General features: G+C 39.9%; 1 protein-coding gene across 2 annotated transcripts in view; it reads left to right on the plus strand.

The window, feature by feature from the left end:
* NT5DC1 (5'-nucleotidase domain containing 1) overlaps window positions 1–25,365 on the plus strand; it is a 143,217-nt gene extending 117,852 nt beyond the window's left edge. The window contains exons 9-13 of one of the 2 annotated variants that reach the window (XM_086745499.1): window positions 4,592–4,710; window positions 5,553–5,711; window positions 11,969–12,137; window positions 19,155–19,191; window positions 25,132–25,365. In XM_086745499.1, the coding sequence (XP_086601625.1) occupies window positions 4,592–4,710; window positions 5,553–5,711; window positions 11,969–12,137; window positions 19,155–19,191; window positions 25,132–25,150 (503 nt within the window). In that variant the 3' untranslated portion in view covers window positions 25,151–25,365. The remainder of the gene's footprint in view (window positions 1–4,591; window positions 4,711–5,552; window positions 5,712–11,968; window positions 12,138–19,154; window positions 19,192–25,131) is intronic. The other variant, XM_086745498.1, reaches the window with a different exon arrangement.
* Window positions 25,366–26,171: the final 806 nt, after the last annotated feature.

Raw genomic sequence — 26,171 nt, forward strand, 5'->3', positions numbered from 1 at the left:
CAGGTCCCTTTGTCTCAACTGTAAAATGATGTGGTTTCCTGCCCTGAGTCCTATTCCGTGAAAGAGAGTATGTGCTTCTTAATTGAACTCAAAATGCTATCTAGAATCCGACTGTGCTTGCAAACCGGGCTGGAACATAACCTGGCTTTTATATTAATGCACTCAGAGCCTGAAATGTCATTATTTTAAATTGCAGAGAGGCATATCAGTGTGATAGTTGTGGATCATAAGTATACTTGTTTTACAATAGCCCTCTGAGGTGGTAACCAGGGCTTCAGCGTGCTAAATGCATACGTCCATCTGCGCTACACGCCTGCACCTGGCAAGAGCCTGCAAGAGCTGCCCGTGGGTCAGAAGAGGCAGGAGCAGGTACAGGCATGAGCAGCGACGGAGCCACCACGTGTTTTTATTCTATTGTGCAGTTTAAATGAAGAAAAAATAGCAGTAACCCTAGTAGCCTATCTAATTAGATTTATATGGAAATGAGTAAAAGGCTGTCAGGAGAAAGCTAAGAAGACAGAAGAAGGGGCTGCTGGGGACCTGTACACACACTGCAGTCTAACCTAGCACATCTTTGACTAGAATGGCCTCCAGGCACTTGGAGTTGCTTTCTTACCCCATCTCTGCCCAGTCAAGTGGATGCGAGGTGTCCTCAGGCCCCTGGCTGAGTCACTCACATCTTCGCCCCAGAGTGTAACCAACACTCACTGTAGGGCACCCAACGGGAGGAGCAGTGCAGAGTGGTGGCCTCAGGGATGGTGAGCTGATGAAAATTAACCACAGTGAAGGTGTGGCCGAGTATAGATGAATAACTGTTGAAGCATAAATTCATCCTCGCCTCTTAGCTTCTCTCTTAACTTTGGGCTTCCCAAACGGGAGCCCAGTCCCATGGGCTGAAGTTTAACAGCATAAACAGCAGCCAGGTTAAGGATAGAGCTCCAGGTTCAGACTCTGGGCTGAACATTTAGTGCAGACACAACCTCAGCACCACACGTGTTCAGGTTTCCATCTCGGTGGGTATAACCCATAAATGGATAGCAAAGCAGAGGGCAGTGAGCAAGCACGTGCAGAGTCTTTCCCAAGGAGTGACTCTGTGCCAAAGTAAATTACCATCAGTTGTCATTTAAATGGGAATAAGCTTCACTGATTACTTTTTACATATTCATTCAGGATGAAACAAGATGTTCCTTAGCGCATTATAAACCTGCAACTCAAATTTAAAAGCAGGCAAGAAAATTGCCACAAAAAAGAAGGATATTGAGTCTTGTTAGTAAATTGGTTTATCTGAAAAAAACATATCTGCTACCAGTGATGGGCGTACATTTCTGAATCAGAAAACATTTCCTAAGCTGTTAGACACAGCAACATGCAAATTGTCATTCCAGCAATATTAATATTGCCCCAGCATGAGTCAAGCTTTTGTTGTTGTTTTTAAAAAGGAACAGTAACTTCCCCTCAGGAAAATTGCTCTGCATCACTGTTGAGGTTTGGGTGAGTGTTTTAATAGAATGATTTTCTGGCTTTAATTATTTTAATTTTACTTGCCTGCTACCTTTATGTTTCTTGTCGTGGCATGTTCTCAGTCTACATCCAGGAATCCAGGTAGCAGTGATATATTAGACTTCAGAAGGAAGCAAATCGCTCTATCTAAATCATCTGAGAAATTCTTTTTGGTTATCCAGTCCGTCTGAAATTGTCAGGACATCTCATTTTCCTCCCAGCTTATAAGACCTGAAGTCTTAGCATCCCCGCCTATACATGTGTTGCTTCCTGCTGAAAAAATATTTATAGCATTTCTGACCTTTGAATGAACTTTTACGAATCAAAAACAGCAAAGTAGAAGGAAGGTCAGCAGCAGTTTTCCTCTTCTCTGAGTGTAGCTAATGTTAGGCTTGGAATATCTGAAATATATGAGGAACTATCATCATCATATTTATGCAGCATTTTTGCAGGAAATTTGCAGATTTCTTTAGTGCTGTCATGCAGCTGCTATCTGAAGGGTACATTGCAGTGCCAGAGCCGATGGTGTCATTAATGGGTTTTTAAGTTGTGTATCAATTTTTACATGGCAGAACTACTAACAAGAGGTCTTAACAGCCAGAGCTGAAGAATTATTTTCTTGACTATATTTTGCCACAGAGAAAGTGTAAGTGGATTAGAAACCCTTCTCATTAATTACTTACTGCAACTGAAACACGGTTAATTTCCTCCCACTTCAGATTACAGAACTAAAATTGACACAGTCACCCCTAGATGTGTGAGCACAAGCAGCCGTAGGAGTTTGAGGCAAGATTCGCCAACTGAAATATTATAAAGAACCATTCCTAATTCTTCAGATTTCTGAAGCTCCTTCCAAAATCAAGGTGTTCCCATAATGAATTAGACATCTCAATGATGTTTGCTGCCTCCAAGCACAGAGGAGGAAACCAGGCTTTGAAATTTCCCTTCATTTCGTTCCCTAGAAGTGAAGTTGCTAACTTAAATCCTTTCCTTCTGCAGAGCTGGCACCTCTAGAAAGTGCTTCTTGCACTCTCTTTTGCCTACCGAGGGAGCCTGGCCAACTAGTTCACATTGTGACTGTAAATTAGAAGCCTCAATTCCGGATGCATCGAGTTAAGTGAGTTGAATCCCATTGCTAGGGGTGACAGCAGTAGATCTCACAGAGTGAGAGGTCGTCTACCTTGTAATTAGCATGAATTTTTTCAGCCAGGACTGCCCCTCATGCCTCTCCATTGAGGCAGCAAAACAGGGTCTTGCTTTTTGCTGGAGCCTTCTGCTGCTGCTGCAATACACAGGGCTCTTGTTCGCAAATGCAGTGGTGGTGTTCTGAAAATCCCTCTCATCATAGCTCCATTTTTCTCTAGTATTTTCCTGATTGACTGAATGGAGAGACAACAATAGCTATAGAAACCTTCACACATTTCAAGAAACTTTTGGTAGCAACTCAAAACAGGTGTTTTCATAAGTTTCTTTTTCTATGTACATATCATTTGAAGATTGTGTCTAGTCATTCAGCCAGCCTTACAAATATGTCTAAAAATGCAAGGGAAATAAAACAAATTTGGTGAAATTTGACAACTTCTGTTTGACCAAAAGTTGTCTTGTCAAAAGTATTTTAAAAGCCAGGAAATTAAGGAGATTTTTTTTATGGATGCTATTATACGTAATATTATTATTATAGTTAGGTTTTTGAAGATCAAAGGAAAAGACATTTCCACACACATTCTTCATGAATTGTTAGTGTCAACTTTGAATTTCCTTAGTTTTTTCCTTGTTTATAAAACACTCTTAATATAGAATTGTTTTGTCTGACAATAAATCCTGAATAAATATTTATTCGAATTCTTAGATTCATAGTATTAAAGAACAATTTACTGCCTCTGCCTACATAGCTATTTCCCTTTTTTCCTTCTTTTTTTTCTTCCTTCAAGGACCAATGTACTGCACCATGTACATCTTCAGTACTCTTAAAAATAAAGCTGTCTTGTTATTTCACTGTTCTTCCAAAGTTTGCACTTCAGCTTTTAGCAGTCTCTAACAAAGGGAAGTTTGCTCTCTTTGTCTCACTCTTCTTCATAACACATTTTAAGTACTTCAAAAAAATTCTACAGAGCGGGAAACTGAAGTCCTGATGTTCCACGTAAGTCAGATCAAAGTACTGTATTGGCTTCTAATCCTCTAGCGTAAAAAAATAAGATGTATTTGATAGAGACTGAACAACAAAATTGCCCTTTTGTTTAACCACTTCAATAGACAGAAGACATTAATATTAATACTTCTGATGAAATTCTAGTTTATTGTTTCACTAAAGCTAGTATTTTGGTTCCAGCAAGAAGCTAAAAGGAGTTCATCTGGCAGTAGCACATGGATCTGGATGGGCAATAAGGTTACGGGGACACCAGGACAGATCCAGCTGCTTTGGACCAGCTAGAAATTAAGCCTATGGCACAGTTAGGGGATAACTGGTCAGCTTCTGTTGGTATTTCCAATTCACTGATGGCTGCCAGTGTGGATATACACCAGTGCGGATTGCATCACCAGCAGCAATACTGTCTGCTCTTCATTTCTTCAAAACTGGATGATAACTGGACCTGCTCTTTGCTCGTGCTGATCTAAGGCTGGCGAATGCCCATGAGAGCTGCCGCAGTCTGATTCATTGTATTTATGTCAGTGTTTAAAAGCAGCCAGTAATCTGTCTGTGGGGAGAGGTACATGCTGTCTCTTATAGTCTGTCGTATCTCATGGTTTCACCTTAGATTGCAGCTTCTCCAGCAGTCTGGTCCATGTGGTTTCCTGCCTTCACTGCTGCAATGTTTGGGAGGTGAAGTCTATGACTTTGATTCCTCAGCTCTTCTGTAGCCCTTGCAGACGAGGCTTGGCCCCTTCTTTTCTCACAAAAGTCTGCCTGCCCTCAGCTACCAAACTCCTTGACTGAACTGCAGTCAGTACCAGGACTCGAGCCAGACATTGGAGCTGGTTTCATGTCAAAATAGAGCGTGGTGTCCAAGCTGTGCACAAGCAACTTCTCACGCAGATACAGGAGCATGAGCTGCTCTCGCTAACAGCGGGCAATTTTGCTTGGTGATTTCAGAGAATGACGAGGAGCAGGAGGCTCTGCTATCACTGGACAAGCCCGGCTGGTATTCCCAAGGTAATGCTACCCAGCTTTATGAACTACTGAAGAAGATGACTGGCAAGTTAGATCCCAAGGTATGTTGTAAGTGAGAGTAAGCCCTTCTGAAAATACCCTGTTTCCATCTAAAATTCACCAGACAAGATTAAAGTTGTGCTTGGTCACAAATTTTTGTCTTGGTTATGCTCGCTGTTGTCTAACAGACTGCAATGCAGAAGTGGAAGCAGCATATCAGTCTTCTTCAGTAGAATATGTAAGCTTTCTAGAGGTTTTATTCTGTGTGCATGCTCACGCATTTTGGCAGCTTTGGGAAGAATCAGATTGTCATCAGTAAATAAAGAATGTCCCTGAGGAAATAGATCAAATAGGTTAAAAGGTGGCATCAGTGAAAACTAGGATCATGTTATTTTAATTACAGGCTGGAATGGGTGAAAATGCCACTGAAGACGGTGGGACCACATTTTCCCTAGTGGGTAAACCACTCCCTGGGCAGAAAAGAGTTCTGAGTCACCGAGAGATGCTGCATGTTGTCCTTTGTTTTCAAAGCTGTCCAAAATTAATTCCCATCATTTAGTGTATTTTCTTGGTAGTCTTTTCCCCTGCTTTCTGGCAGGCTATTTCTGTCAGTCAAACATCTCAGCGACGTCCCCTGTGCCAGTCCCAGCCGGGCATCCCTGTGAAATGCCCATGGAGGGCGAGAGCAAGGAGGGTGTGCAGGGCCAGCCTTTTCCTCACAGAGCTGGTTGAAGATAAAACCCCAGACTGTGACATTAATAAGATCTCTGTGTGTCATGGCCAACTGTAAACACGGAGGAATTTTTATTAGGTTGTTTTAAAGCTTTTTCTCTCTCTGTGAAATACAGTTTGCTTGTCTTTTCCTCATATACAACAAACTTTTAATATGCTGCTTCCCTTGTAGGTTGTTTATTTTGGTGACAGCATGCACTCAGATATTTTCCCAGCACGTCACTATAGCAACTGGGAAACCGTCCTCATCTTAGAAGAGCTTCTAGGGGACAAAGTTGAGGTGCCTGCGGAGACTGAATCTGAGCCCTTGGAGAAGAAAGGAAAATATGAGGTAAGGATTCCTTGCAGATGTTTCCTGGAACAGAAGAAAGTAAGTTACAAAAAAGCCTCGTACCACCTGCGCTGAGAATGAGCCTGCTTATCTTACCAGGCTGCTGGCAGCATCAGCATCCCTCGCAGAGGTACCCTCCTTGCTGCAACGGGAGTTGCCTTCCTATCCCGGGTCAGCATTGCTTGGGTGACACAGAGCCTCTGCCCAGCGCTCATGAACCTCAGACAAAGAGCTGTATGTGCAGTCCCTTAACCAAAAAATGTAGTCATCTTTTCAGTAACAAGAACCTGCCCTGTGTCCTAACAAGGAGAAATTTCATGGCTGCTTGTCACAAGTCCAGCACCTGAACTCTGCAGAGTTCATGACATTTCCCTGCGTGTTGTGGCCAACAGTAAACATGGAGAAATTTTTATTAGATTGTTTTAAAGCTCTCTTTCTCTCTCTGTGAAATATAGTTTGCTTGTGCTTTCCTTATATACAAAGAACTTTTAATTTGCTACTTTCCCCGTAGGTTGTTTGTTTTGGTGACAGCTGTGCTCAGATAAGAGGGACTGTTTCAAAATCTGGTCCAATGCAGACTACTGATAGTTACCTCAGATAAATAATGCAATTTTCAGGTTGATTGCAGCTGGGAAACAGGGCCTTAATATACTGCCACACTAATTTCCCCACGAAAGGTAGAAGGTTACTATGGTTCATCCTTCTCTCCATTGCTGAAGAACAAAGGAGACAGGGAATGGCACTCGGGTGGCTGAGGCAGCAGTGTTATGCCTCCAGCATGTCCTGTGTAGGAACTACAGAGCAGCTTTCTTCTCCATTTGGAGTGTTTCTTCTTCTTTTTGTGTTCCTAAATAAATAAGTAATTTTCTTTTAATTGCATATATATATATGCTTTTTGCACTTTGCTTTGAAAAGCACATAACTTTTTTTCTTTTTAGGTACTTACTCTTTGTGATTAAAAAGGTAACTTACTGATAAGAAGATATTTGTGGGGTGCCTTTACACTACAAATATTTTTAATCTGTCTAAGAAGTGTTTTAAAAGCCCCTGTTTTTTATGGAGAAAAGGATGACTTCAGTGTGACTGAAACAATATTAATGTGACATCTATTTCTCTACTTTTTAAATAAACATATCTAATATTTTCCCCCACTATCTTGATTTCTAAACTAAGGTCAGACAAAGACATTTCAGTCAGTGAAATAAGGAACATAGACTTTTAGGCTTTTTCTTGGGCTGTAGAGAGACAAAAATGAAGAGAAACTATCTCAAGTTTCCCATCAAGAAAAATGGCTTTCTCAGCAATAAAGGTAGGAGAAAAGGAAAAGTGAGCAGTAGTGCTACATAGGCTAATATAATTTGATTTAATTAGTTAATATACTATAAAAATAACTCATTCTTCTCCACAAGTTTGTTCATTCTCTGACTGGAGACTCTGCTGCATTGCTGCATAGAACTTACATCTCTGTAAGGTTTGGGAGTTTTTGCTGAACTATGGTTTCTTAAGCATGTTCAATATATGCTTCTGAAGCACAGATATGTAAACAGACAGCCAGAACATGTTTCTTTTCCTGGAAGCACAAAGAAGGAGTTATTGAGTTATGTGTTTCTAAGTCCTTAATGATGATTTGGGTTTCTCTTATTGCAGTACCTCTGGTCGACTGCTCACAAAATCCATCTTCGCTGTCGCTGCAGTTATCAGGCAGGAAATTGAGACTTTTAGAGAGGTGCTTGACATGTCACTAACACTGTAGTGTTCCTGATAAGAGACTGCAGTATCACGGGGAGACACCACCCCTGCCACACACAACCCCTGTTCAGTTTACATCCGCTACCCGTGACAGCAAGTAAGCAAGGGAGAAATGAATTGCGTTGATTAAAGGAACCTGAACCAGGGGGGCCGTGGCAGGTCAGTGGTGTTATTTCATTACCACGCTGCTCACTGGAGTCTGAACAACAGGTCACATCCATATCTCTGCAGTTGACTGGACAGCACTAACGTAACAGGACTAGTTCAAAGGGACTCCCTTTACAGGCCTATGAGAGTTTTATTTTCATTCCCCTAATCAACTTCTCCCATTAATCCTTTGGTTAAGAGGAGAGAAAAGCCATCTCAAAGGATTGTACAAAGTCAGGTGTTCTTGGAAAATTAGGCACTAACAAATTAGATTTAGTCTTATTCATCAACCTTCTCATTCATTGGCAATAAAAAAAAATACCCAACTATTTTTCCATGCCATGCTGTGTGTGCATAGAGGGACTGAAAATTTAATACAAGATGCAATCCTCTTTTCTATTAGTCTTTACAAAGTATTATTAAAGAAATAAAGTATTGCTTCTAAGTTGCAGTTTCATATTTCAGAAAGAAAACCAAAACCTGTTTTCAGTTGTTTGACTGGTATTTCATCACTAATGGAGAGAGGGGAAGAAAACAACCTCCTCACACACAAACTGAGAGGCTAGTAATTTCCATTTTCATTAGCAGTTTTTGTCTTTTCCCTTCATTAAAATGCATTATATAAGCCAGATACACATAACTGTGAAATTATGGTAATAACTGCAGTTCTTTCAAGTATATGAGTCATAACCAAATGAGCAAGAGAACAGCAAACTAAAAACGATTCATGCAATTACTCGGCTCCTAAGTGAATTGCAGCATCCAGGGGGGAAAAAAAATACCAAGTGTTGAAACAAGATTCTCCCCAGATTTGGGAGTTGGTTTACTTGGCTGGAGGCTTTGTTTTTGCCTTCTGTTCTTCAAATGCGTGATCAATTCCATCAATGAAAACTCTAAGAAAAGCTGGAATTTGTCCCAGGATTTCAAGGGAAACGATTACAGAGGAGCTAGTCAGTGTGTAAAAACCTTGGGCTATAGGAATGAATGGAGCAGAAATTTAAGAATTTATTGGCGGATATAAATATTTTTGCAGTTAGAAGGAAAAACTAATTTTTACAGTATTGTTTAGTGACTGGTTGGTTGCAGGGGGGATTAGGGCCTTTAACCCCCTAGAATTTCTGGGACTCCCTTGCCCTGACCATAGATAAGGCTAATTACTCTGTGCCTTTGGGCTCTGTCTCTTTATTCCCGTTTATCTTTAGCCCAAATCTAACAGTACTCTCAGGAACAACCTGATGGGCTGTTGTGAAGCCTGGTGAGTTAAAGCTTTTCCCTTGAAGCAATATCCTGAAGTGAAATGCATTTTATTTTAAGATTTGCTTGTAGTGATCCATGTTGTAGTTTAGGTACAATGATCATGGGTGAAATGTTTTCTATTTGCACATGACTTGTGGGGGACAGGTTCTGTGCAAAAGTTAGACCAGCAGCAGATTTGCACACCCAGCATGGCTGTGTTATTCGGGGACATCTGGTTGTTGTGACCAGCACAGCTGTGCTGGTGGAAATACCTCCAATACTTCGCATTATGCCAGCAAAACTGTATTTTGAGCATTTTTTTTTCTGGCACTGAGTTGGTGATGGCGTTACTACCTTGGCACAAAGCACACAGCCATCAGTACCATCGATCGTACTGGATGCAGGATACAAGATACAGTACACAATAAAATAATCCTAGTGTCCCGTGCTTGGTATAAAGGTGGTGGCAAATATGGCAAATCTGTATCTAAAAATACTAATATACTGCATGTACGATGTTTTTCAGCTGGATTTTTCACTCCTATCTCCTGTACGTCCTTTCTTTCATCTCTTTACCAAATGTAGAAAAACTTCAGAACTCAGCTTCCTGCCTATTCAATTTTAAATAGGTCACTTTGTAAGCTGACAAATCAGTGTCACCCAAGGGTCCTATTAACAGATTCTGTCTACTCTGTTAACAGGCCCTATTTGTCTGCAGTTAATAAAGCAAAGGTGATAGTAAGTATTCCAAGTGATTTAACTCAGTGGAAAGCCTTGGGACTTGGGGAACGCTGGTACTTATTTCTCTGAAGTCTAGACATAGCCTTTGAGGCTTTGTACCCTCAACTGACACAATCAACATCTGACCTGCTACTGTCTGACCAAGGTGCCTGAGAGCAAAACCACACACTTGGGGGTTTCACATACGAAAGGGGGATTGCTCAGCACTTCTCAGAACCTACTGTCCTGCTAGGAGAGCAAACCCCATGTCTGGGGACTGCAGGAGTGGCTGGTGCACCTTCCAAAGCTCCTAGGCCCCACTGCTGAACATGTGTCTCCAGGCATGTGAGGAGTAGCAGTGCCACCAGGGGACTTTTGCCTCATTTCACAGATGTGTAGACTTCATGGTGTATCATAGAATCATAGAATCGTTAGGGTTGGAAGGGACTTTTAAAGGTCATCTATATGATCTCTCCTTCATTGCAGGCTAAGTATGCTGCAGGTGAGACATGGACATCTTGTAGGCAGCAGTTAGGGATGGCAAAGGAAGTGATATCAGATGCTTCCAAAGGATGTGGGCAAAATTTTGACAGCTCTTTTCAGATTTGAGGTCAAGATTTGGCATCACTACCAAAGCACCCTTGTCATGTGGAGATAAGCCAGTGGCAAAATGATGGGAGTTCTCTACCAGGTGACTTGAAGACGACTCTCATATATAACAAGGTTAGGTTTTATTAAGAGCTTGGGCTGTAAATCCAAAATGTGACTCCCTCCTCCTTAAAAGGAAGAATTTCCCACTCTAAGAATCAGACTTCTGAAAAAAATGAATTCATTTCCTCAGATTGCAATTTTAGTTGCCTATTGAACCACTCATAAATTTCAAAAAGCAGAAGCCTCAGATTTTTTCTCTCATCAATAAACAAGGCCTTGACTTGTGCATATGCTTGTGTGGGCCAGTACTGGGGTAGTTGTTTTCATTAATCACCTGAACAGCTGGAACAGCCTTAAGAGTTTTCTGCATGTGTCATCCAGCTGGCAAACAGATTTTAATGCAGCATAGCATCTACATTTAATTATAATTGATGCAAAGTCCTCGGATTTGCATGGAAAAATAAGATTTAGCAAAAAAAAAAAAAAAAAGGTAAGATGCTGTCCCTGTGTGTGAAGAAAAAAAAAAAAAAAAAAACCACAAAAGAGGCCAGCTTTTAAGTTAACTGCTGGTTTTTTAACAAAAAAAAAATATATGGAGGTTTCTTCCAATCTACTTACATCAGAAGACAGAAAGAAATAAATATCTCTATTTGTCCAAACCAGTACTTCTTCCCCAGTCCCAGCTATACTCAGAGGAAAAACTGTTAGGCAGAATCACAAAAAGAATGGCTCTGTGTTTACTGACATGGTCTGTTCAGCTGGATCAACAGCTTTCTTGTGATCAAAAGCCACAGACCTGACACAAACGCAAATTATTCCAGCAGATTCTATTGAGACTATTCATTGAGACCGTTACTTCTCAAAACCATTGAGAAAGGGGTTAAATGGAAAATAAAGTACAAAAGTTCACTAATCTGGAGGCACAGGCTAGGATATCTGTTCTTCTATGCTTCGCTGCTCTGAAAAGATACTTTGCACAAAAATGACTTGAACAGATTTTCTATAGTGTAGTTCATAGTTTTGTTTTCCGTTTTTTCATCTTTTTGTAGAGGCCTCCTGGAGCGTTTTCTGGCTGCTCATGGCAATATATAGCAGATTTCAAGATGAACCGCGAAAAAAATCAGTTTTCCCAATGCTGCTTTAATGGCTTCTTTGAAACATAATGAGTCTAGATGTTGTTGTCTCAAAACATACATTAAAAAAAATCAATTTTTCATAATTTGCTAGGTGACTGAATGGCTCTCTATGGATGCTGCAGCTCTGTTCTCACTCATTCCTCAGCTCAGAATCAGATAGCACAACACAGGTGGCGTGACACCTTCTTCGCAGTTACTCCGTCCAGCACCAGGAGACTCCTTTCTTCCGGGAGGAGTCCAGGCTGGGTTATGGTCTGTGCCGCAGCTACCCAGCTTCTCCAGCAAAGAAAGGCAGCAGGCTATTCATGCTATCAAAAACACAAAAAAAAAACAGGGAAAAGATTTTTTGACGGAAACATATTTAAAGCCAACTTTTTATGTCCTAAGGAATCCATAAATTGCATAAACAGGAGGCTGGGACTTACGGGAGGAAGATTGTTATTCTTTATCATTTTTCTTTATAATATTTAAAGTCACGTTGCTCCTGAGATACAATACATTTTTTTCCCAGAAAATCAGAGAAACACTAGAGTTCTTTGAACTAATGCTTATGCTTGGGTAGAAAAATAAGATTTCATTTTTTTTTTAAGATTACATATTTATTTCTTTTTCTTTCAGGGAGATCAGTTCAAACCTCCTTACTTTGTATCTAAGCAGTGGGGCTCTTTCTTCGTGGACAGGTTGCCAGGCCTGGAAAATGCAGAGGAAACCTTAGTTCACACATGGTCCTGTAAATGTATTGGCACTTACAGCACTATTGCAATCCCTAGTCTTGAAGCAATAGCAGGTAAGGAAGATGGCTTTTTTTTCTTTTTTTTTCCTAATGAACATGTAGTATTCATAGTAACTTTGCAATACTGTAGGTCTATTTTTGAGATTATATGTATGCAAAATACATTCAAAAATATTCTATTCATACTAGGCAAGAGTTAATGCTAGTGGCTATTAATTACTTTGATGCTTGTGCTTTTAATAGTTGTCTGATACACCAGTTTTTTGTTTGTCTCTGTAAATATTAGGTGTTTAATTTATCTAGAGATAGGATACAGCATCTAAGAGAATGTAGATTAGTTCCTGAACTTGGTCAGGACTTCCCCACAGTATTTTGATGTTTCTACTTTCATTGGTGAGTTACACATACAAGGTTACTTGGGATTTTTACACTTCCAAATATGTTTCTCCCTGATCTGGCTTGTTAGCCTTCCTCAGTCAGCTCACTTATCCCTTTACAGTTGAAACGGAAATGAACAAACACAACAATGTAATGAAGCCAAGAATGCCTAGGACTGTGCTTCTTTCTCTTTTTTTTTTTTAAATGTGTGTATTGCTTTTGAAACTGCATCATTATGGATAGAGCTGGAGCCTAAAACATTCTACTTACCTAGAAAAAAAGGCCATCACAAGCGATGTCTCGTTCTCCAAAAATTTACCTAATTGAGAAACCAGCTCAGCCTTTCTGCCTTCTTACATCAAGGCTGCATCAAAGGTACAATTATAGAACCATATAGAATCATATTCCATGATTCTGTCTTCTGATTTCCAGTAATGTTTATCCCCAGAGGGACCATGCATTACTTGGGACAGTTTGTAGCAATAGTTGTAGCAGTAATGCTGCAATAACTTTGCAACTGCAGTACGTATCGTTTGATTACAAAGTGGTGGTGAAGTCCATCTATCTCTCTATCCTCAGTCTATATCATTTTGCCTTGCTGAACTTTATCAATACACCATATCTAAAGGAATAAACAAATTATTAAAGGAATGAGATGCTTAGCTGTATGAAGAACACAGCAACATTTAGCTTATTAACCCCTCTGATCAGCATCTGTTCAGCCTAATTCATGCATAAGACCAAGGAAAAAAGAGTTGTTCTACTAGAGCATTTCAGATTTGCCCAGCAGTTATTTCTACACCAGAACATGTTGTAGACCTGTTCTTTGCAACCGTATTCTACACATGTATGTCCATTGTAAGGATATCTCAAAACAGAAAACTCATACAGTGCCACCGTTTATTTGTTTCTGATATTTGTCATGTTGCAGTCTCTATTTCAACCTAAAAGTACAAAGCCCAAATATACCAAGGGAAATTGCCAAGAGAGAGGTAACTTCTGTAGAAATCCCTTCTAGCACTTTTTCCAGAGTCATTATGTGGCTTGCTTTGGAAGTGTTGGCCTAGAGGGAACACGTCGGTTAGCCACACTCTGCCTCCAGCCAGCTCCCCACAACCACAGCTCAGTTTGCAGAGCTAGCAAAGGCTTCAGACCGCAAATGTACCACCAAGTTTCCAGCTACAGATGAAGGGGTGAGAACCAGAAAGGCATATCTGTGTACATTAGTGAGTAGTAGAGCTGCCTGTCATCGGCGGTGGAGCCCCTGCAAAGTCTATTCCTTCATGAGGAGGGACACTGTGTGCCGACCCTCACTGCATCAGACCGGTGCTGGGGCAGGGGCCTGGTGCCTGCAGAACTTACACCTCAGAGCTAAAGAACTTACACCTCAGAAATAATGTTTTTAACTTGCAGCTGTGTGCTTCAAGTGAAAGCAGACTCAAAGCTGAAGGTACAAGAACATCCTTGGTTTCTTACAGAGAGGTATTTCTTGTTTGTTTATGCAGAAGAGCAGATGTTCATTATTATGGATGTTGAGGAATTCCTAACTCTTCTCAAATACCTTATCTGACTCCTGTCACAGCAAGCTGTGAGAGCCCCTGCTTTGCCAAGCCCTGAAGTTTTTGGCTGCAGTTGTAAGTCACAGCTTAGCTGCAGCTATTTGGGAATAACTAGGTAGAAAATATTCAAACGGGTTACGTGAGTTTGATGCGCTCCGGCTTTTCCTTTTCTGTTCATCTGTGTTAATTACCAGCAAAGGACTTTCCACTGCCAAGCTGCAAAAATGCAGGCCTTTCCTCAACATCCCTCCAGCCCAAGCGCACCGCAGGGCTGCCAGCTTGCTGACCGTACAACCCCAGCTCCTGACCACCATCTGGCACGGCCTTGGCAGCACCCAGCCCAACCCGACCGGGCCAAACAAGCTGCCACCTCCCTGGAGTTGTGCTGCACCTCTTTGAGTTGTGGGCTCACCAGGGCTTGGCTGTTGGTGAGGTCTGACCTGGCCTTTGCACGTCTATGTGAGCAATAGTAAGTGCCACATATCAGTAAATACCCCAACAGCTTGCAATCTGCAAAAATACATGGTGAAAGGCAGACAAGTGCTGCGATGCTATGCTAACTATAAAATTGATTCTTGTTGTTTGGATGCAACATATATCTGTGCATAAAGAACAGCTTGGTTTACTTCTCAAGACACATTTTTCATTGAAGAAGATTATTCCAAAAATTATTCAACATTATTCAATACTGGTGGTCTTTTACAAAAATAGCTCAGTTTTCATCAAAATTCTTATAAGTTTTTTTTGAGAGAGTTATCAGAAATTCATTTTGGGTAGTAAAAGCCTTCAAGACTGTTTCCATTTTGTTAAATAGAGGGAATATGTAAAAAAATACTAAACATAAGTTGTAGATCTGGATTGAGAAGCTGGAATAGAAACAACTTTGACTGTTCTCTTTTTTCACCAACGTGTTTTAAGTTTGGTGCAGATGCCTTCTGATAGTTTCACCTGAAGAATTTATACATATAACTAAAGGGAACGATCTGATTCTTACCAAAGAGCATTGCAGGAAAAGGGTTTCCCAGGGAATGCTGCTCTTGCAGGCTTGGCCATTCAAAGTATAAAATAACAGAGCATATAGGCAAACTGTATGTGTAATTAGTAAATGGATGGCTTGGTGAAAAAATAATCCAGTCCATTCTTCATTAGTTTTCTGTGCTAATACACTTGTGTCTTCATCTTTTGCTGAAAATTCAGTATCTGACTCAAAAGGAGTTTGCATTCAAAGATGCATCAGAAATTCTAAACTCTAATCTTGCCTCTGGCAAGGAAAGTATTAGTGAGATTGCAGATTACTGCATCACAGCTTGTCATCTAAACTCCCCTGACAGTCCATAAAGACACATTTTGCCTATGCATGAAAAAGGAGATTTTGTTTACCATTAAAATTGCCCAAGGGACAGAAAGGATCTTTTCTAATACCTTCTGTGTACTTTCCTCAATTTGGAGAGGAAATAGGTAAAGGTCAATTAGCACTCTTCATTTAGGATATTATCACCATGAAATTAAGATTACATTAAAAAAAAATAACTGAAGAGCAGAGTTATGGTTATATTAGGAAAAGGTAAGTTGAAAGTTTTCTAAACATTTCATAGGTCTTTTATGAGCTAATTCTTGTTAGTTTCAGTAAATAGAGAAGTTTTTCTCAAGTAATTAAGAAGCTCATTATTATATTGACAGTACATGGTTAATGAAATAGTAGAAGCCAATGCCCCTACTCCTATTCTAAATGCCTCATTCACAAATCCATCTGTTTCTTCACTTTTCTGCTATTGAATCTCTCCTCTCTTACAGCTCCCTTACAGTTTTTGACCATTTTCAAGCACAGTGATATCGGAAGCCAAATTTTTCAAACCAGGACCCATTACCATGGGAATGTTACATTCGAGCTCACACATGGAAATTAAAACGTGTAGGGGTCTGTCTGAAAAATGGCGTTTTGCATAAACCACAGTTTCTAATACATCCTCCTCCACTTCAGAAAGTTTGATATGAGCCAAGTAGAGGCGAGTACTCTGATCTATCATACCTACGTAATCTGAACTTTACCTTCAAGGAGTAGGTGAACTTTTGATCAAATTTCTGTGGCCTTTTGATCAAATTTCCAGATACCCATGTAAATAGTGGTATGTCCTGCATCACATAGGTAGTCCAAGAATAACTGTAGAAGATCTCTCTGATTTACAAAGAATATCAAATATAAATAACATTTTATTTACTAAGCAAGTTTTTTTAGAAAAAAAAAAATCACTAAACTAACTAGCCAGTCCTAACATTTTAGGTTGATATTTGAGTAACAAATCTTTGATCCTAAAATGATACGCGTATTTCAAGCTAATGCTTTTCCTTTGATTCTGATCATGGTTGGTATTTTTATAAAAGTCCCACTTCAGAAAATTACACAATGAGTAACTGGAGTTTTAGAGTTTTAGAGGGGGAATTTTGCTAAGTTTGTTTTGTTCACTGTTGGAAATAAAAGATTTTAAAAGAGGACTCTAAATCCTAAAAAGGAGAACCCAAGAAAAACTTTTAAAATGTCATGATTGTTAACCTAATCTCCTGAACATGTCTCGTAACATCTGAATGGTGAGGTTTGTCATAGGATTAAGAATTATTGCAAGTAAGAACAGGAGGCTGAGCGATATTGCGGCTCAAGAGAGTTGCATTTCAGAGAAGAATTAGTGCAGATGTAAATGTTTCATGGAGACAGAGTTCATTTCACGATTTGGAGATTTGATAACCAAGCTTGTGTCATGCATGAGGATAATGCATTTTTTTAAATCTTGCGTGCTGTATGAAATCTTATTGTGCTTTGCCCATATGAGTGCATAAGTTTTTCTCTGTGCCTTATTGTTATTTCACTTAGCTAGTACAAGAGAAAAATCTTGCCAAAGCTGTCTCTTCAAAGACCCTGTAGATCTGTACCCTGCCACTTTCTGTGGCAGTTTGAGTCGTCAGCCTGCTGGCTGTATAAATATAATTATTAAATTGCCAGTGAACCATGGCAAAGGAGTTCATGTTTCTGCTCAGAGTTGCAAATTATCTGCACAATGGAAAGCCCAAGGCAGCTGTGACTAGGGTACCAGCACTGGCAGCGCGTGGGTCGCAGATATACGGGTCTGCCCGTATCTCTCTCTCTGAGAGAGAGACTGCGTAGTCTGGTCCCGATCGGGGCTGAACTACGACAGCCCGTCACAGATCAACTAGAAATTGCAAACCTCGCGCGTTTTCTTCAACATGTATTTTAAAGACGAATGCCCTTGAAGAATCCACTATTGCCACAGAAGTAATGAGTTTCACTAAGCATGTAGACCACTTATATATCCTGAAACATATCATTCCTAATTATTGCTGAAGTGAAACCAAAAATCCCCCGTATTTCAATACATTAATTCTATGGTTTTTAATTTACATTACATCATTTAAAGTCAAATACAGCTCCTATTAAAATTAAATTAGTCTTTCCTGTAACTAGAGTGATAATTATGTACTCTTACTTACTCAAATAATACAATAATAACATATAATTTCCTTAAAGATATAGAAATGTCTGTATTATATATTACTTGTTAATTTGCAGTCACCTTTTATATTTAATGTCTTACCTTACAACCATGCTGTTACTCACCAGCTTCAGTGTGAAACTGTATCTATATAATATCAGCTAAGACTGTTCTGAGGATTAAACTGCTTTGGGGCTTAGCTGCTATAAATATTAGTTGCTACTAAAAGGCCAAAGAGGTCATGTTTATCATGAAACTTTTTATACAAGAAATGTATTTTTAAAAAATTGGTATACATCTACCATGGCAACATCTTTGAGGTTTTCTGATTCTGAGGTTTTGATGCAAGTAAAAAAAGAGGTAGTGAAGATAATTGACTGGAGAGTAGATATGTGTTCTGAATGTATTAGCAGCATCTTATGCTATGTGTAAATTGAAAAGCATCAGATAATGTAAATCTGATTCTTCTGTTCCAGGAAACTTGTTTCAGTGTTCTTAATTTAAGAGAAAAGAAAACATGCTCAACAGGACAGATAGATATATTGAATTTATTTTTTCAGCTGCAAATCATAACTGAAATTGACAATAAACTGCATTTCAACCATAACAAATTCTTATTCAGTAAATCATAACTGGCTTGTAAAAAGTGTTCAGGACCCAGTTATTTCCCAAAAGGTCTGAGATCCCAACTTTCCCAAAGGATTTGACTACTTGGTAGTAATTTTCAACATAGAAAGGACAGCTTTCAGTGTATTATAATTTGTTCAGCCTTTCCTTCCTCCTTCAGAAAGGTGTATTGACTTATGCCCCCGAAGGCCGTGTCAAATCATGCAGAACCCAAAAGATTACTTCCTAGCCAATAACTGACAGAAATGTTCCTGCCATCGTTATTCTGCTCTGTGAGATGTCAAAGTACAGCCACCTCTAAAAGATTAAAGGGAGAACTCATGAGCAACTCATTAAGAAAAGGGGAACCACTCAGTCATTTCTGCTTTAAAGTTATCCTTCAACTCAGGCAGCATAATTTCATTTGCAGGATGTCATTAAAGCTATAATTGGATTTTGACTAGATCGCAGACTTATGGGGTGAGTTTAGATTGCTTCTTTAAAAACACTGGTGGTAGTACAAAGTGTTGATAAATTTTGAGTGTGAAAAACAGTGAAAATAGGTAAGTCACCAAGTATTGAAAATAGTTCTTTGACCAGGTTGGAATTTTACATAACCTGCAACCTCACATGTAGAAGAAAAAGTTGCTGGAAGCATTTGTGTACTCTGGATTGGTGCCTAACACATTCCCTCTGGATTAAGATGGTAACACACACAAAAAACAATATAGGCTTTGTCTTCACTGCTTAAAAAGCTTAATGTGTGTCCGTGTGTGGCGTTTTACCTTAAATAAGCAATGTTTGTCACCCATCAAGGAGGAAAAAAAAATAGGGAAAGGGAAGGAAAACATGTGTTTTACAGGAGAGGGGAACATGACAACGTTAACCCAATTTTGGAGGGTAAGGCTGATCTTGGTGAGTTTACCTCAAAATGAAAGTAAAGGGGCATATCATCACTGCATTTATTTTAATATAGCTCCTTCATAGTCTCAAAATGCAACTTATTTCTTTTTCTTAATCAATAGGAAATGCCTGTCATCTCAAACAATTGCTTGTTCTCAGGTGAGCTACTTCAACTTGCCCCAGAAACCCTTCCCACCGCCTGTAGATGCAGGATGAGTCATTCAGACAGAAATTAATTAACAGATTCCTGAAAGACTAACACCTGCTAGTAGGATCTTGGCATTCTCTTAGGATTTTTTTTAAATGAAGTCTTCATCTAAATATTTTAAAATATTATACTCTAATATTTTTGTTTTATTGGTTCCAAAACAAGCAAAGAACCACATAGGGCTATTTTCTCAAAAGATCTCCAAAAATCACCATTTAAACTAAAACAAAAAAGTATAAATTTTCCTTGCATACAAATAATTTGTTTTCTTATAGAAACACTAAACAGCAAAGGGATTTCTAAGGCTTTCCTTCGCTGCAGACTCTGTCGAGCTCGGATGCAAGTTTAGCACATGCCCTGTGCACAGCTGTTTTGTTCAAGCCAGGGCAGTAGAGTAGACCCAAAATAACATGAATTGTTACTCCCAAGGTAATAGTGGTGAAACTGCATGTCACAGGCAATCACAACAGCCACAATGGGGTGGTGTTTCCATCCCCCAGGCACTCATCCCTCTTGAAAACTCTGACTGCAAGGCTGCTGCTCCACATCTCCCCACAGTTTGCTGCTCGGGTCTTCTCCAGTGTCACCCTCTTCCATGTTAGATACAGCAGAGAAGTGACCAGTAAAAAACCCAGTGGCAGGGAAGCTCTTCCTCAGGCCAAGCTCGTGCTGCAGATGTCTGCTGGCAGAGCTGCAGGCGTCACCTCCGACCAGTACGCCTGTGTTGGCAGAAGCTCTTACCCAGGAGCAGTTAAAGCAGCAAACCTGCACTTGCCCTGTGGCTAGTTTCAGTCTTTATTCCCGGGTGCCCAGGAATAAACTGCCCTGGCTCATATCCCACATTGTGAGTGCCGGCTAACATCCAAACTCAGAAGTTTTAGCAACTTCCTTCTACAGAGCACACCTGTACTGAAGAGTCGCCGCTTTCCCATAGAACACCGTACAGATACCCTCCCTCCTCTTCCTCCTCCTCCTCCTCCTCCTCTTCCTTGTCTCTCACTTTTGAGTCACAGCGTACGCAGACAGCAACAGTGACTTTTATGTAACTAATAAAAGGAACGCTTCCCTCGTGCCGACCGCTATTTTGGGAGCTTTGTTTTAGTACAGCAAACATCTGATCTCCTGTTGAGGAAAATCAGCCTGAGAAGTTTTGCTAAAAATAACTGCTATTGGATATATCCACTTGTGACCTTGGAGTTTTTTCTTTTTGCCACTAGTATGTCCTTCACATTCTGAGCTCTTCCTGCAAGTGCTGCTTTGACAGTTACAAAATAGAAAAGGGTCAGGAGATAAAAACATTTTGTATTTTTAAAACTAGAACCTGTTCTAGTTTACCTGCAGATTGCCAAGTCGGGTCACTCAACAGCGCAGCCAAACTGGTGAGCTCCCCTGCAGCAGTTGTGCTTACTCCACTGTTAAGAAATTATTATTAGAAATTGTTACCATTAAGAAATTAGTATCTTCCTTTTTCTTCAAGTGCAGCTTTAAAATACAAGGAAAGATTTATGGCAAAGCTTCTAAGACAATGTAAATTACTAGAATTCCTGTAAAAGCAAAAGAATAAATACTGGCTGACGATCTGCCCCTGAAGTCACACCACCTGGACGCTGAGCTGTAAGATAGAGCTCTGTGTTTTCTGAGATTTGCCTCAATTAAGCAGTGCAAAGATTTTTCACGTTAAAACTTGGGTATCACTAATGAGGTTTTAGTTTTCCTGCCTGTGCCCTTTCCTTGGTGATCATCAGAGGATATATTTGGATTCGCTTAAGAACACAACCCCGCTGTTTACTGCAGCATCTGGCTCCAGCCCTGCTGATGGCAGGGAGCAGACCTCAGAGAGGGGAGGGGAGTTCTGCTTTCTGCAGGGCTTCTCACTCGTCACCAGGAGGCCGCTGTGGTGTCATGATTAAAAAATGTTGGTTTTGCTTTTGTTGGTCAATACTGCAAAATGATTCCTGACATTTCTGCTGTGTATTTTGGGAGAAATCTCTTTCAGTCTTGGATTATGCTTTTAACTGAAAAAAAATACCTTCCATCTAAAGAGCTTAGTTAAGATTATATTTCTTTAATGTATTAGTTTGTTCAAGGAAATCTCAAAAAAGGATTAGACGTGAGTATTGAATTTATCAAGCAGGCCTGTGTCTGGATTAGATTATAATTGTCTTCCATTCAGTTACTCAAATATTTTCCTGATCACTCATCAAGAATATTACGTTTTCCCTTCTTCTTGTGGTTTCCTTTTCCTTCATTGTGGCTGGAGCTCTAATTTTTCTTCTGATAAAAGCTTGTGGCTTTCGTTTAGTTTGCTTACACTAACTGAACAGCACACAGGCACTGAGATGTTGTCAGCTTAATAACTATGAAATCAATCCATCCATAACACCTAAATACATGCATGGATGCGGGTATACATAAGCATCAGAGCACAATGTGGTAATTAATGTAACTTAATACTTGGATCTGGATTACTGGAACACAGCAACCGACAGTGGTTACTGTTCAAACACCATCATTGCCGTTTTATTTACACCAGGGCTGCTGGAGTCCTGCAAGCGGGGTAGGGCAGGGCAGGGCAGGAGTCCTGCTTCTGAGCTCAGGCCAGGGTGTATCAGCCGTGAGGGCTGACCAAGCTATTGGGACGAGCTAGTAGCACCGAATGGTCGCTGCGAAGGAAACTGGTTTTCGTCACTCACACTCAGGCTCTGGTATGGGAGCAAAGAAAGGAATGGGACAGAAATGTAGGGCGACACATCTAGTAACTGGCATTGTTGTAGATCTAGAAAGGGACATAGACCTTGAGACCCCCCCCCATGTCTGACTTCTAGGAGTCTTTGGCTCTAAAAGTTAATATCCTATTTGTCTTGGGAACAACGTGAGTCTGGGTGGAATTTTACCAAAGTATGGCAGAAAAATTCTGGGGTTGTGGTCCTCAAGCAATTGGGTAGAGCCAGCTAGTTCATTCTTCCAGCCTCAAGCTGTTTAGTTTGTTCAGGGTTTGGTTTTTTTTTTAGGAGAGTGGCAATACTGGATGAGTTTTGTGCTGAATTCATTATCAGTGAGGGTAGGACTGATGAGAGCCTTGCTGTGAAATTTTATCTCAGAGAGCACTGGGTATCTACCCCCTGCCTAATTTATGACTTTCCATCCGGGTTAGGGGAGAAGCGGGTGCCAAGATGCGAATGTGTGACACAACAGCAGCAGCTGTGAGCATGCACAGTAGCAGAACCTGGAGAAGTTTACTGGCAAAAACACTAAGAATACAATAAGCTATAAGCAACTATTTTTTTTCCTGAGACTTGCTTTATTATCAAATACTTTATCTTATTTTTTGCATACTTTTGCATAAAGCTGTGGCCTGCACAAGCATTTCAGTTCAGTGAAACTTAATGTAAAGTTAGAGGAGCTTATATTTCCTCTGTGTCATCAGTGCTAATACAGAATAAGCCCAGATATGAAGTGAATTGCTGCTGTGTCCAGGAGGCAGACTGCAGACCAGTATCATTGTTCTTTGTTGATGAGCCAGTATTGCTGGACCTAGTGATACCGTTGCCACTTAAACATCAAAAGAAGTTGGATCGAGCTTTGCTGTACAATTCACATGATACCTTTGCAGTCCAGGGCAACTGTGATTTATTTTAAGCTGCAGAGTTTTAGCAGAACTTAATTTAAATTAACTTACAGCAGTCTTCATCTATGACGTTTTCTGGATCTCCATTTTTTCATAAATTTTACATTGCACCAATAAAACATCTTCATTTCTCTTTGCCTGTATACTTGCCCTTCTTCCTCCCTGTTTATTAACAGCCACTAAGACTCCAAGTATACCTTTCTGGATCAGCCCAGAGCTTTCTCATAAATATATCACATAAATAAAGTGATATAAAATGTTGTCTATTCCAGGAAAAGCAGATGCAGGAAATGAAATCACTGATTTTTAAAACCTCTGGAAACAGAGGAAGATTTTTACTATGTTTGTGACACATAAAATCTGCTTAATGGAGGTGAAGAATAGTATCTACTGCATGCAACTTTCAGTGATGCCTTAGGCAACATTTTTACATATGGATACCTTCTGATCATCTCCCAAAGTCACCTTGCTCAGATAAAAACAATATTTAAATGGATAGATCAGGGTTTGAATAGTAAAAAGGCCATTATTCTTTTTTGGAGTCTTGTGCATTGTATATAGAATGGGTTTGGTGTTTAAGCTGATTGTGTGAAGCTGGTTTACCAGGAAATATCAACAAAATCAAAATTTTGATCCAACTGGTTCTTTTCTTCAGCATACGCAACTCTGCAGCAAGTCTGCCCCATTTGCACTGCTCTTTGGTTAAACTACTCTTGGGAAGTTCCAGACTGCTAGATTAAAAAGCTAGTGAAAGCTTTTATATAAAAGTAACTGCATGACATTTAATTTTTATAGCTCACAACGATATTCAGAAATATTTGCTTTCTTTATTTGTTATTTTGCAAACCTTTGTTTTAAATAGAGCTGTCATAAATACACTCAGCAGCCAGTAAATCCATTGGGCCCTCCACAGACTAGAAAAACATCTGCTGCTTCTGCCGTGCTCAGACTGGGCTCCAGAGATTCCCCTGCCTCAGACAAAATGAGAAAATGTACTTCTTTGACAAGCTCAAGTAACCCACTTCATAAAGCGTAATTCACTCCCAATCAAGAATCTTCTCATTCCTACTTTATTCCAGCCTCTGTCTGATTTTTCAGCTGGATCTAAATACGAATTTGCTCGCTTTAGTTATCTTTAATATGGTTTCAAATCTGCTGACCTGGATGCTGTCCTGGTGCCTGCCTGGGAATCACTTGTGAGACAGACCTGAGCTTCCTGTTGTTTGCTCCGAAACTGCTCATGTTGTACTTTTCTGTTTCACAAAAGCTGCTGAGTGCCAAAAAAAAAAAAAGTAGCATATAGTGACAGGATATCATTGCCCTAAATTTACTCCAGAATTTTTTTTAAAAAAGCTTGTCATTAATAACTTACTGTTCAGATCAGCTGAGTAGTAGTTTTTATGTTTTGCTTTGGTTCTAAACAGGCAACTTGGGAAGGAGCTAACCCTTTTTTGTTGTTTTGTTTTGGTTTTTTTTTTCATTTATTGGAAGGGTAATTGTTTCTTGAAGTTTTATTTGAGTGGGTTTTTTTATTTGGTTTCTTGAACTTTGAATAGGAGGTGAGCATGGGAAGTATCAGTTTTCTGGCTGTGAGGGTAGGTGGGTCACTGCTGGCAGTAAAGACTTTTTTTAAAAAGCTCCAGAAAATAAAGCTTTGACTGTTCAGAACTATTTTAATGCATTCAGTGTTCTTTACAGACTGGAAGTGATGAGTACACCAAGTTACAAGTGCAGATTTTTAAGAACGATTGGTACAAAATGATGTTGTTAAGACTGGACTGCAAGAAGGTCTAAGAGCCGATGCCTTTTGGGAATCTTACTGTAATTGCCGTGAAAAAAAAAAAAGAAACTAACTTTTTTGTTTTAAACGTAGCCCTTTTATGAGCAGATTGCTGAAGTAAAAGAGGAAGATGACAAATTGAAGAATGAACCTGAAAATGTTCTAGTGGGAAAACTCCATCTGGGTTCAATGAAGATTTTTGTTTAATTTTTAAGCATTAGTTTAATATTTTCCTATGGCTAGCATTATTTTAGCAATCAAGGAACTGAATATCCTTTACAGCAGTTGGGTAAACTCAGAAAGCTGATCCCTTGGACAGTTGCAAATGTCAAGTAAATATGTAATCATGCAATCTGATTGAGTTCTAATGCTGGTGAGCAAACAGCTCAAGGGCTTAAGCAGTCCTGCTATTCACCACAGCCTTATTTTTTATGTGATATGGGCTGCGTTGCTGATCAGATCTGGTATGTTTCTGTCTTTCAGGTTTACCACTGGATTATAGATTTACAAGATTTTCTTTAAATAACTCAGCAACTGCTGGGTACTACCCAAGCCCTCCAGGAGCACTGCTACCAAATGAGGAGTCAGTGACTATGAAATAGGTTGTTGGCTTTTTCCTTAAATAACCCTGTGGTCCTTACTTAAACTGCTGTCAAATGCTAAGTGGTGAAAATGTTGTGTGATGCTTCATAAAATAGAATGATGGATTAAAGCAGACTCCTGTGTAGACTTGTGTTTCACTTGTTGCTCTAGTCCAGCGGGAACAGGTGAGCAATGCATCCTTCTCTATAAGTCTTCTGACCACCACTATCTTTCACAAAGTACTATTGGCTTTCTCCATGCACTGCCCAAAGCCTTCAAGAGAAATGTATTAGTAATAACTCATCCCAAGTTACTGTCTACATTTTCAAGGACATTTTCAGTACTATCCCTATATAAGGTGATGCTGTTGCTACCGTAAGCCCCAGGAAAGACATGAACCAGACCCTCAGCCATATTCTATTAAGAGTTGGCTTGGACAGACCAGATCATCACCGTAGATCAGTGTTTTGCAGGCTCTGAGGAATTTATTCTCTCACTGTAACTGTTCTTGGAGATACAGAAAGACTGAGGCCCAAAAAGAAAGATGCATCTTACCCAAAAAGAGACTTGAATGGGATTTAGGCAGCTAAATGCAGATTGACAGTCCTGAAAACCTTTTGTCACATGCTTCATATTCCTGAAAGTGCCTCACCACTATTCACCAGTAAGGTTCCCTACATGCCTTTTCTTCCTTTAGTGTTCAATACCTTAAGAGTCAGAGCTTTTCTGCAGGAGGGAAACCTGTGTACGGTTCCCTTCTCAGCTTGCGTGGATTCAAACACGCATTCTTCACCTCCCTGGGAAATCCTTCTGAGAGTAGGAAGGGTATAGCACCCCACTACACAGAGCCATCTTTGCTAAGTACAGCCTTAGCCCAGGAGAGAAGCCACACTGAAACCATGAACTGATTTCTTATCAGCTGATTGAAGCAAACGAGCATC

The sequence above is a fragment of the Chlamydotis macqueenii genome, chromosome 3 (assembly GCF_036417535.1).
Source record: "Chlamydotis macqueenii isolate bChlMac1 chromosome 3, bChlMac1.mat, whole genome shotgun sequence".
Taxonomy (NCBI): domain Eukaryota; kingdom Metazoa; phylum Chordata; class Aves; order Otidiformes; family Otididae; genus Chlamydotis; species Chlamydotis macqueenii.